This window comes from Cucumis melo, chromosome 9 (assembly GCF_025177605.1).
Source record: "Cucumis melo cultivar AY chromosome 9, USDA_Cmelo_AY_1.0, whole genome shotgun sequence".
In the NCBI taxonomy this organism is placed as follows: Eukaryota; Viridiplantae; Streptophyta; class Magnoliopsida; order Cucurbitales; family Cucurbitaceae; genus Cucumis; species Cucumis melo.
The window spans coordinates 21,166,302-21,178,940 of NC_066865.1; the positions used below are offsets into that span (position 1 = coordinate 21,166,302).

General features: G+C 31.7%; 2 protein-coding genes and 1 non-coding gene across 9 annotated transcripts; 2 read left to right on the forward strand and 1 right to left on the reverse strand.

Moving 5' to 3' along the window:
* Nucleotides 1–424: 424 nt before the first annotated feature.
* On the reverse strand, nucleotides 425–3,499 carry LOC103504632 (uncharacterized). 2 transcript variants are annotated; one of them, XM_051089751.1, is made up of 5 exons: nucleotides 3,188–3,499; nucleotides 2,762–2,966; nucleotides 1,220–1,341; nucleotides 1,066–1,109; nucleotides 425–711 (listed from the first exon to the last, which is right to left on the reverse strand). In XM_051089751.1, the coding sequence occupies exons 1-3, from the start codon at nucleotides 3,335–3,337 to the stop codon at nucleotides 1,235–1,237; spliced, it is 462 nt and encodes a 153-aa protein (XP_050945708.1). In that variant the 5' UTR covers nucleotides 3,338–3,499; the 3' UTR covers nucleotides 425–711; nucleotides 1,066–1,109; nucleotides 1,220–1,234. The 2 variants fall into 2 exon arrangements, with proteins under 2 accessions (XP_050945708.1, XP_050945709.1); XM_051089752.1 differs by having other exon boundaries at nucleotides 1,220–1,302; nucleotides 3,188–3,495.
* A 697-nt stretch (nucleotides 3,500–4,196) lies between these two features.
* On the forward strand, nucleotides 4,197–8,946 carry LOC103504633 (uncharacterized). 6 transcript variants are annotated; one of them, XR_007823510.1, is made up of 10 exons: nucleotides 4,197–4,457; nucleotides 4,840–4,968; nucleotides 5,360–5,399; nucleotides 6,177–6,252; nucleotides 6,352–6,552; nucleotides 6,846–7,058; nucleotides 7,142–7,526; nucleotides 7,621–7,678; nucleotides 7,759–7,919; nucleotides 8,229–8,946. XR_007823510.1 is itself a non-coding variant. In XM_008469011.3 (8 exons), the coding sequence occupies exons 1-7, from the start codon at nucleotides 4,415–4,417 to the stop codon at nucleotides 7,481–7,483; spliced, it is 1,044 nt and encodes a 347-aa protein (XP_008467233.1). In that variant the 5' UTR covers nucleotides 4,197–4,414; the 3' UTR covers nucleotides 7,484–7,526; nucleotides 7,621–8,946. The 6 variants fall into 6 exon arrangements, 1 of the variants encoding a protein (XP_008467233.1); XR_007823512.1 differs by having other exon boundaries at nucleotides 7,776–7,919; XR_007823511.1 differs by having other exon boundaries at nucleotides 7,621–7,919.
* Nucleotides 8,947–9,773: 827 nt separating this feature from the next.
* Nucleotides 9,774–9,854, forward strand: TRNAL-AAG (transfer RNA leucine (anticodon AAG)). Its single transcript has one exon. It is a non-coding gene; the product is annotated as a tRNA-Leu (tRNA).
* The last annotated feature ends 2,785 nt before the right edge of the window (nucleotides 9,855–12,639 follow it).

The window sequence follows — 12,639 nt, forward strand, 5'->3', positions numbered from 1 at the left end:
AAAGTATAATAGTAAATATGATACATAGCTTTTTCTCTAAAAATGTAACAATAATGTAACTATAACTCAAACCCGAATAACGATGATCGAAATGGTTACTCGTTAATTACATTGCGACTTTTGTTTACAAATTTGGAAGTGGATCCCATGTGTCAGTACAAATACAAAACACAAGTAACAACACTAAACGTAATCACGTGAGACCTATTTTTTGAATTAACATTAATTTATTTTCATTAGACTGAGGTAAACATGGTCTAATGCAAAGTTAATATTACAATGTTAAAGAAAAAAGCTATTATATGTTAGAGATAACACATTATTTAAGCTATATAAATTTATTATAACTACAATGAAAAACGCTATCAAATGTTTTTATAGTAACGTATATAAGCTATATTTTCATACTCTACTATAATACTCGTTATAGCTTCAAAAAATTGCTATAAAAAACACATAGTTTTGATAACATGAACCGTAAGAACTTTAAAAAAAACAGGCTATAAAAAATCTATTATAGTCTTTCGTTATCTATAGTATATGTTATTTCTCCTAATGTTTTAGGAATATAATATATTAAGGAAGAGAACAAAATCGTTTGTCAATTAACTAATTAAAACTCAAGTTCATGCTCGATCATCAGCCAAAGTCTACACCTCGACATCAATAAGACAAAACCTCAGACTTCTGAATAAAACTTGATCAAAGGTACTGCAAAAAAAGAAAAAAAAAAGAAAAGAAAAAAAATGAGAAATGAATCCTCATTCCCATTGTTATCTCCAAGGTGTACACCCTAAAATTCACTTGGAAAAAACGTTACATTTATAAAAACCATATCAATGTTGAGACGTTGTACCCTAGCCGCATATTCAAATTTGAAAAAGTTTTGTAGTTTCAAGACGCCATAGGTATATCTCGACGCAACCAACAAAACTCAAAAGATGTATGATAACTTTTGAGAAAAAAATAAGATTCAAACATGCAAATTTGAAAATAAACACCAATATGGCTGAGAAAAAAGGTTATTAACTCTTATATTAAATGTAAAGTTGGAAAATAACTTACTTATCACAGTACTCTTGGGAGTAAGATTGATAAGGTTCTCTTTCCTGGTTGAGAAAATAAATATATAACGATGAGTGAATGATGAATCAATAATTTCATTCCACCTTCGTGATAGAATCTATCCAAGCAAAAATATGGATGGATTTCATTTCACCTTTAAACACAGAACTCATGTTGTTTGGCCTTTCACTGCAGATCCTGAAGCACGGGATCTTTCCTTAACCAATGGCTCTGGTTCTGAAGAAGCAAAAACCATAGTAGGATTAAACATCGCACCTAAGAAGAGAAAAGAAGTGAAAGAAAATATCTCTATACAGAAAATAAAAAATGTCTAATGTTATTCTTGATATTCATAACAGTGTACCCACTTATTGAACAGATTCTGTTAATTTGGCCTTTACATACTCAAGGCCAAATCCAAGATGATGGCCAGGTTACTTTAACATGCATTCTTTTTTTTTTTTTTTTTGAAAAGGTACTTTAACATGCATTCAATTCATTGAGAAAATCATCCAAAAAGTGAAACAACAAGAACATTTGAAAAACGGACAAACTATGAGGTTATGGAAACATTACCAAAATCCACCCTCAACAATCAAGGCTTTTGTTGGAAAAACCTACCACTTCTATAGCATAAATAAGTAGGGACCGATTGAAAGTTTAAAGAAAACAACAAAAATAGAAAACATAAGAATTTAAGTAAAAACTTGAAAATTAGAGAAAAATAGAACCCACTACAAACAAACCCATAATGAAAAATTATTACAATGACACAAAATTCCATCCTCCATCTCAATCTAAGAAGCAAGGTCATTTTAGTTTGGCTAGCTTGTGTGACTACATCCAACACGTGTCAAACACTTAGACACTCCAATACTTATCAAACATGTAATAAATGTGTTAGTCATTCATAGAATTGAGTAGATTGAAAAGACACATATGTGAGAATAATAATAAATTTTGAGTGAGAAATACATCAAACTAATTTATTAAACAATGAATACATTGACCCATCTAATTCAATTATTTTTCGAGTATAAAAACGATATGTATATTTTAAATTGTATATTCTAATACGTGTATACTTTCCATATCGTGTCCTAAATCAGAAAAAAAACAACTTTTCGTTGGGTCCATGTCTTGTATAAGTGCTTCTTAGATTACAAAAAGACTCTCAAAGTAGTGTACCATTCACAACCTTTGCTCCATCCTCACACCAGAAAATATTAAAAAATAACCTAGCTAGAGTTACTACACTCAAACTAAAATGGTTTGAACCATGATTAATTTGAAATCAAAGGATAGTTCATTGTTTCCTTGAACTCCTATGGGATTACTCCTCTTCTAATATTTTGAAAACATCCTATAGCGGCAGGTTCTTTAGAAAGAGAAAAATAGCAAGATAACCTTTGGAAAGTGACTTAATTTGAGTTTAGGGTCCATAATACAAGTCTATATCCAAATCTATCGACTTTGAGACTGTTCCCCGTTACTTATTATGTTCCTCGTCTAGAAGCAACGATGAAACTTCCACTGATATTGCAAGATTTACATTATTCATAATAGATTTGTTTATATGTGGTTCAATATTATCCATTCTCAAACTAAATTTTTCTTTACCAATCAATTCGTTATTGCATAAGCTTTTGCTTTCAAAGTAAAATTTTCAAAATCCATCCAACTTTAAGAAACTTACTGGATATGAGTGCCTTTGGTCTGGTCTTAAACAGAATCCGCTGCCTGATTATCCCAATCACTTCCAACTCTGCATTACCCGATTTAATATCGCTACTCTGATCCTCATCCACAGACCTCGTTTTCTTCAACACCAACAATGGCTTCTTCAAAGAAACTTTGCTTCCTGTCAGCTCATGGTACCCTACCGTAAAAGTATACATTTCCTTCAAACCCCAAAAAAAAACAACCCCTCAATCAATTGAAAGAATTGGAAGCAACTAATTTAATGTTAGAAATCACCAGTAATGGAAAAACAAAAGGAGTTCACGAAACGAAAATCACTCTTGGAGACCAATTTAGCAAATTCATCATCAATTAGGTTGCAAAAAAAAAAAAAAATGGAAATCCAATTCTAGGGTTACAACAGGGGCTGACGAAAAAGCACCTGAGCAGACGGCCGACATAGAATGCCGATTTCGAGGTTTTGAATGCGATCTTGGAAGGTGGATTGAGGTTCAACTACGCCTTGTAACTCAACGAGGGCCCATTCCAAGCATTTGGTTTCGCCACAGTTACATTTCAGCTTAATCTGCATCTTTCTACGGCTTCCGATTTAAGGTTCCTCAGCTCTGAGAGAGAAAAACATAAAGAATTGTGAAGCTCCGACGAGAAGATGGAAAATGGCGGGAAATAAGGGAGCTCTTCCCGCTCTTTTGGAAATAACGTTGACACTTTTTCTCAATCTCGAGCTCGGAATGATAAATATAACAATCAAATTCTACTGCACAAAATTTGCAATTTTTTAAAAACATTATTATATATAATCATTATATTTAAGAATTGCTCAATGCAATTATTCTATATCAAGTTATGTTTATTATCTATGGTTGTATGTGAATGTGAAGTAACTAATGTTTTATGGCTTGCATCCATACTGATTGTTTCTCTAAAATAAAAATTAAGGTTAGCATTAATTTTTATTTATGGAGACAATACTTTTAAACATTAATTCATGATTGTTAACTTTTAAGTGTCGGTAGAAATTAATGCACTGATGTGAAAGTAATTTGTGGTCATAGGATGCTATCATTACACATAAATGATATATGTGTTTGATATATAAATACATATAATCAAGCAGTTGTTAGTTGTCGAGTGTTGTTAGGAATTAACATATTGCCATGAAAATAATCATTGTGGTCATGCGTGTGTTTGATGCCTATACATATATACAAACTAAATCTTAATTTAAAGTTCACAAACTAGAAGGAGTTGAAGAATAAGCCGGAAAGGCAAGGCAAGGCAAAGCCCTAATTGAATCGGTTCATCCAACCATCCCGGTTCGGGTTATGTTAATATAAACCTAAACCGAACCGACCGGTTAGTTCGGTTATTTTCACCCTTATTATGAGATATAAAATGGTAGAATTTCGTATTCCTTATTTTTCCTTTTTCCTACGAGCTTTGTGAGTTGAGTGTTTCTTTGTTCGTGTTGGCGTTCAAAACCCTAGTGTCAGCACCACATAAATTTATCTCTAAAATCATTCCCGAGAATCTCAAAAACTCCTCTTTAATCTTTTAAAGACTGAAGTCTAATCGGCTGAATTAGGGTTTCTCTTCAATTTGTGGATTTCCCCTTCTTCTGTGTTCATCTGGAAAATATTTCATCACCATGGATGCCCAGAGAGCTCTTCTGGATGAACTCATGGGTTCAGGTTCTCCTCTGATTAAACTTTTTTTTTTCTATTTGGAAAATTTTGTTCCAGTTTGATGTAGTGTATGATTATTGATCTTACGGATTATCTAGTTGGAGAGGAATAAAGTTGTGTTTATTAGTTTCGAGGAATTTGGTAGGGAATGTGGGGGTACTATCCACCCGCCGTGCTATTTTTTACGCAATTTTTCCCTTTTTTTCCAATTAGCAATATGGGTTTCCTAATTTATAATCTTCTTTTTCGTTTTCTTTCACATCTATTGCTGCCATTTGATCAGTTTGGGTGCGTGTTGTATTTTCGTATGGCCTTTGCATTTCCGTGGTGAAAATTGTCTCTGGTTCAAATGAGGTGACTTAATTTTGTATCTGTTTTGGTTTTGTAGCGCGTAATTTAACGGAGGAAGAACGAAGAGGATACAAGGAGGTTATGTGGGATGATAAGGAGGTCTGCGGGTTCTATATGGTTCGGTTTTGCCCACACGATCTTTTTGTGAATACTCGGAGCGACCTAGGTGGGTATTTTTCATTTTTATGTTAAAAGCATAACTCTGGTCTCCGAAATATCTAAGTGAACAAAGTCCAATAAGGAGAAGTCAGTAGCAGATTTTGAGGATAGTGGTAAAATGCTTATTCTGCTTCTCAATGTTTATTCCTATCTGATAAGATTGTAATTTGTGTTTAACAGGTCTACTTATAAATAGTAAATTCTAATTTGTGTTTAAACAGGTCTACTTGTAAATAGTAAATGTAAATAAATGTTAGTTTATGTTTATCCTTTCTTTGCAGAATTCTTTTTTTTTTTTTAAAAAAAAGAACTTCTTTCTTACAGAGTGTTGGTTTATAATATTTAGGAATAGTAATTTGTTTCTAAGATTTAATTCTTGTTTCTGCTTTTTGGATCAGGTCCTTGTACTAGGATACATGACCCGAAATTGAAAGAAAGGTGACAACCAAACCAAGTACTAAATTTGATTTCTTGTATAACCCTGCTAGCATCGTGTCATCAATTTCATATTCTTCATGTACTTGATTTAGTAGTTGTTACTGCACATAGTTACAAAGCTAAGCTTCTGTTTTAAATATTTATATTTGGACTATTCTGTTTAAAGGTCTGCCAATTGCACTAGCCATGTTCTGGGAAATATTAAATAACAATATTTGATGGTTTATTTTTTTTTCATGAGTGGTGATTGTCTATTGTTTTCTATATCAACGTTCCAGTTTACAGTTTGTAATGTAGTTTCATAAGTATCATCGTATGGTCTTCTGTTAATAAAAAAGGAGTATTTTGTTGCGAGACATGTGGCTTATTTTCCAATTGGAGCAATGTGGATTATGTATTTTCAATCTTCATGAAATATGTTCCTGATTTCTTTGCATAACTCATAAGTGTCACATCATTTTTATGGATAAAAGGGCTTCACTTTACTAATTTCTCTTAAACTGGAGGAATATTGTTCTTGAAAGGAAGTAATCTTCTTGGACATCTTGAGCAGCATTGCTTAGCTTACTGGTTGGCTTATTTTGAGCATATCTTTTGGTCTTTCAGGACTCAGAAATTTTCTTCAGGTTTTTATTTTTCAACATGTGGAATAAGTTAATGCATGGTTCACTTTGAAATATGAATAAAATGAATGAATGTTAACTGTAGCTATAAAAGAAATGCACAATCTTTTATCTTTTACTAATGTTTTCCTAATTTTATTTTTGAATATTTCAGCTTTGAGAAGTCACCCAGGCATGATGCTTATGTTCCCAAATTTGAGGCTGAACTCGCTCAGTTTTGTGAGAAATTGGTTAGTGCTATATGTTTAAGATTGATGCTGTAGGTGTGATGTCTGTACTCCTTTTTTCTTTTTTTTCTTTTTTAATGGGAACTAGAATTGCTTAAACAGGTAATGGACTTGGATCGACGTGTTAGGCGTGGACGAGAGCGTCTTGCTCAAGAGGTTGAACCTGCACCACCAACTCCATTGTCAGCCGAGAAGACAGAGCAATTATCTGTACTGGAGGAAAAAATAAAGAATTTATTGGAACAGGTGGAGGCCCTTGGTGAGGCAGGTAAAGTTGATGAAGCTGAAGCACTGATGAGAAAGGTACTTACACAAGTCGGGTTCCCTTAAGCATTCCTAGACATTATCTGCTTAAATGAGGAGTAATTCCAGAATCTCTCATTAAACATTGGCATAACTTACAATTCCACAATGTAGTTGGTATTCTTTACTTTATGTTGATTACATTCCACATATTGAAAATAGCTTATGTCAAGAACTACTCTATCCCAAAAAAAAAAAGGAAAAAAAGAAGAAAAAAATTCATGAACCACTAAATTAGTCAGTAGGAGATAGAAGCGGTTATTTATTTTGGTCTTTTATTGTCACACTTTCAGGTGGATTTACTTAATACTGAGAAAACAGCCTTGACTCAACAAACCCAAAATGATAAGGTATTGATGCTCGCTCAAGAGAAAAAAATGGCCCTTTGTGAGATATGTGGTTCTTTTCTTGTAGCAAATGATGCTGCAGAGAGAGTCCAGTCTCATGTCACGGGTAAGCAGCATGTTGGTTATGGAATGGTCAGAGATTTCATCTCTGAGCACAAGGTAAGGTGTTCCTAAAACTAAATGAAAGTTTTTCAATCATTTTTCTTTTGATGAAATATGTTCAAGTGGGTGTCACCTGACAGGAAGCAAAGGAGAAAGCAAGGGAAGAAGAAAGATTAGCTAGGGAGAAAGAGGCAGAAGAACGGAGGAAGCAGAGAGAGGAGTTTGAGAGAAGAAAGAGAAGTGACTCTAGCGAGGACAAATATCGTGACAGAGAGCGAGACAGGGATCGGAATAGGTATCGGGAACGAGACCGCGATCGTGAAAGGTCTAGGAGAGGTGGCCGTGATGAAATAAGAGGAATGGATTGGAGGTCAAGAAATGGAAGAGATGGAGGCAGGGATAGGTATCGTGATCGGAGCAGGTCAAAATCCCCCATAAGACGTGGTCACAGGAGATCATCTAGGAGTCCACTGCGGCCATAATTATGAACTATGTTAACAGGTCTGAGCTTTGGGACTAAATGAGGTAGATCTCTACATGTTCGAAGCTTATGAATGTATGCTTTGGTACCTCAAGTTACTTTGTTAGTATTGGTGAAACTTTTTTTGCTATCTCACAGCTGTGTTGACTGTATCATCTCCCTTTCATCATTATTATTAGAGGAGAACAGGGTTGAGGTAGGTATTTTTTTTTTTTTTTTTGCGACTCTTCTTCAAGTATAGTTTGACTTTTGATTTGCACATTTCTTTTATAATAGATTCTTATAAAAGACAGTTCATTGTCTCTCCTACTTTTTTCATATTGGGTGAGCTTGCACAACTTTGGTGTTTGTCACAACTTTGGTGTTTAATAGGCCAGGACAAAATATATGCATATTCTACTGCTGAGAGGGCTGACGTTTATTTTCTCATTTTTGAGGTAACCTTATACATCTTGTCTCTTTCTTTAGACCATGTGATCACATTTCATGATATCAACCCTGCATCTGAGGTGTGCTTCGGTCTCAAATGATGTATATGTTATTAGTGAGTGCTTATTTATTTGCCCATGTTTGTTAATGTATTTCTATTATCTGGTGTTGAGTATCGAATCTAGGGAAATGTGGGTAGTATTAGCATTGTGGTGGAACATGCCTTTGTTCTTTTTTTAGTAGAAAGGAAGTTTGTATAACATAAATGGAGCTCGATAATACCTACTAAAAGGAGGTGTAACTTTTATTGAGTACAGTGCTTTCCTCATCAAAATTCTGGTTTCCTGAAAGAAGTGGGAAGAAGTATGAGATAGCATCGTGAAATGCGCAACTCTTTGTGTGATGTCTGAAGGTACAATTTGGCTGCTAATCTGTAAAATAGCATGATCTTTAATCCATACAGTTTGCAGGAAGTGTATTGGCCAAATTTTTTGCTAGACTACCAGTGGAACAAACGTACTTGGTAAGGAACAATTCGTGCAGGGAATTTATTTTGCTGAACCATTTGAATCCACCAATATGGTAAATTTGCTGAACTATTTGAACAAACAAATATGGTAATTTGCGGAATCATTTGATTCGTATCGATATGGGGTACATTTTCAAAATCAATGCGATGCTCAATTCTTTCAGAACTTCTGGATAGATATAGGTTCTATATTTGGTACTTGCTGATGTTTTTGAAGTTAATCCACTTAATTAGTGGGAACCTGGGAAGCTGTTTAGAACATATTGCGGTCAAGTTAACAGAGAGATGTCACTTCCTTTCTTCTCAAGCTTTGTCTCTAGTTGTCCATCCGTCTACCGTCATCGTCTAAGGAAGCCAGATGGTTCATTTCTTTGTTCTTAAATATAGAAAATTCAGATTGTGAGATACTTTTAAACGAAACAATCTATCAAGCTGGATTGCCAAAGCTTGAACGTTGATGAGATTCATATTTGGAAAGCTATAATTTGCAAGATGTCTTTAAATTATACCATACGTTTTTAACCCATTTATACATTTAATTTTATGGTATTAATGTTAAACAAACAACTTTTGGTAAAGGAACAACTTCAAGTTAGAGTTCGTAACAACTTACTCACAATTTTTTACTAGATTACATAAAATGCCATTAAACTTTCTCTAGTAGGGGTTTTTCAAGAAAATAAATCAACTCAAGTTAGTTTGCTGGATCATCCAAGATTTTATGGAAGAATTTTATCTTCTCTAGACTTATATTGAAAGCTGAAGGCGAAATGGGGTGTAGACACCGATTTATGTTTGTAGGTAGGTAATTATTTTCAATTTTCTTAAGGTCAAGGATATTTGTAGTGAGTATTTGTCACAAATTTGGTTGAAGTTCCAAAGAAAAAGTAAAGATATGAACGTAACCAAAGAAAGGACATCAAATCACATAGAGCAGACGAAAGTCAGAACCAAACTTGGTGGAAATGGATCCAAAACGAATAATCAATTGAAAAGCCAACGAATACACATGAATGAAACACCCTACTTGACAATCCAAACATGACGACTATTCATATTCAAGGCGTCAATTCAATTGCAAGTACATGCCAAATATTAAGAACAATAATTAGAGATTCTATTCTGCCAACATAAGTGAAGATTGTTACGACACTTGTACTGTTATTAAAAAAGTATCTAAAATTAAGACGACTGATACAAATATTTTTATATTTGAAAATTGAGGGGTAGAGATTAAAATGGTATTTTGCTTTAACTCTTGTGTGGTTCGTAACAGTGCTGATTAGTATAATATTTTGCATTATGTATATACTTAAGAATCAGACAGCAAAAAGTTGAGATGGCCGAGTTGGTCTAAGGCGCCAGATTAAGGTTCTGGTCCGAAAGGGCGTGGGTTCAAATCCCACTCTCAACACTTCTTTTTTTTTTACATTTTCAAACAACTTTTCTCTTTCCTTTACCGAGAGTCATTCGCTCATTTTGGGCCAGGCCCAAAGATCCTTTACTTTTAGACTGGGCCAGCGTGAGTGATTTTATTTCCACTGAAAAAAAGAACTTTATAGTTAATGGGGAGATTGGATTTTCCATTCAAATAAAAATGGAGGGCTGAAAATAATTGAATGATTCGCCACTAAACAACTTTATACCGAAACGTGGAGGACCTTAATTCCTTTAAATTAATCGAATCTTATATGCAATCACTACTTAGTACCTAATTGGATAGTTTATTTTATTGATTAATTAATAACTATTAAAGTTTATGGTAATGATGTGTTGTTAAGTAAAAAAAATAAAATAAAAAACTAAACTTTACTGCCTATTTTAAGTATAGATGATAGATGACTATATATCTTTATAATAAATAATAAATTTATAATCTATAAGAATTTAACTCAATTAATAGAGGTATGTATCTAAAGTTCGTGTTCAAATCTCTTACCTTTGATTTGTACTTAACAAAATAATAAAAAAGAAAATTAGAGGTCTTGGTTGCTTTTCTTATTTGCCACTTCATTCGTCTTTTATTAAAGTTCTTGTTTAATAAAACATTTGTGGTTGTCTTTTTTTCTGTTTTTTGCTTTATATTGATTGTCCTTTTTTTTTCTTCTTTTAAAATATTGATCACGGGACTCGTAATGCCAAATTTATGAAGAGACTAAGGTTACATACCCCTCAATTGATTTAGTTTTAAATAAATCAACATTATTTTGTTACATTTAAATATAATTACATTGTTTTTTCTTTAAATAAACCAATTAGTGCATTTACTTTAAATAAAGAATTTTTAACTATTATTTTAGTTTTCAAATTTTAATTTAGTTTACGAAAAAACACAAATAAAAAGTAGAAAATAATTAAGAAAAATTATTGCCTTTTTTTCTTCTCAAAGTGTATATATATAGCAGATGAAATAATCCAAACCTCATAAAAGAAAAGAAAATATCATGTTTCATAAAAGACATGAAGAGTGAAACTTCCTTGAAGCTTCTTAGAAAATATATGTATATGAAAAAATGAAGAATATATATATATATATATATATATGGAAGAGAATAATTGGGCAGAGGAGACATTCTGATTGTTTGTGTAAAAAGTATATGAAACTTCCTTGAAGCTTCTTAGAAAGAAAGCTTCCAAAGCTTCTTACATGAAATCATAAATAACAGACATTATTGATATGATTGCTTTCTTTCTTCTACCTTTCTTTCTTTTACCTATGTAAATCCTAAACTATTATATGTATCTATTTGTACCGTAATAAATATAAATGGTAGTCTATTTTGGACTATCGTGATCTACTACAAATATATAGATTGTGATATTTGTAAATACTTTCACAAGTTTTCTCATTTATAATAATTTTCCGTCTACTTAGTTCGTGAGATTCCTGACTCCAATCACACGTAACCATAGTGAAGATTTCCATACTTCAAGGCTTTGTTTGGAAATTTTATTATTATTATTTTTTTTTTTGTTGGTTCTCAAAACTTAAACCTAAAAAGAACCGAATGCTTACCAAGCAAGATTTACCTTACTTAAGTTTACCGTGAATATATAACACTTATCTTTGTACATTTCATGTCTAATTTTTCAAAACTAAGATTTTTCAATCTCCATTACCCATCTTCAAAAAATTTCATTATTATTATTTTTTATTAATTTAAAACTAACCTTTTCCCCCTAATAACCCTATTAAATTGAATGATACTATACTATAAGTTTATTTATTAGAGATGTGAGCTAATATATAATACAGGTGTAGTATAGCTATTAAAGATGACTAATGTTTGTGGAAGGCACTAAATTGGCCGATTCACCCCTTAATTAAATCATAAACATAATTTATGTCAAAATCAAATCTATATTAACGAAGTCAATGAATTTCTTTATAAATTTCTAAAAATATTTAACTCCAAAACTAATATTTGTTATTTTCTTTATATATATATATATATACACATGATATGATATGTCAATTAGATAATTTGTGAATGTTCTGGTTGTGGAAGAATCACGTTTTATCTTCTCAATCTTTCCAAAAGCTATTTTATCTTCTCAATATATATATATATATATATATATATATATATATATATATATATATATATATATATATATATATATATATATGTAAACCATATAAGAAATATAATTTATGTAGTTGATATATTTGACAAAAAATATATTAATAATTTTAATATACATGATTAGGAAAATTTCAAAAACAATTCAATTTCTCCAATAAAAATATAATAGAATAATAAATTTATTATTACTTTTTTATTTTGGGGTTGAATTTTGAATCTTTTAAATTTTTGTTAGGTATGTGTTTAATTAATTAGTTGAGTTAGGTTTAAATCAGTGGTGATTGTAATATCCAATAGTCTATATAAAGTTATATGAGAAAAAGTATATTTAGAAAATAAATCTATCCAATGAATTTTAAACAACCTATTAATTAGCTACTTATATCATTTCTAAAAATTATTTGTCATACTAACTTTTTTGAGTTAGGTCATTTCAATTAAAAAAAAAGTTAAAATTTAGGAATAAAGAGTTGATTTATTAAAATATTATTTTATTAATTTAATTTAGACGTATTGAATCATTCAAATGCTATATAAGATTTATAGCAAATTGTAAAAACCACATTAAAATAACATATTTGTTGGATAAGAAATTTTGGAACCAATCATAAA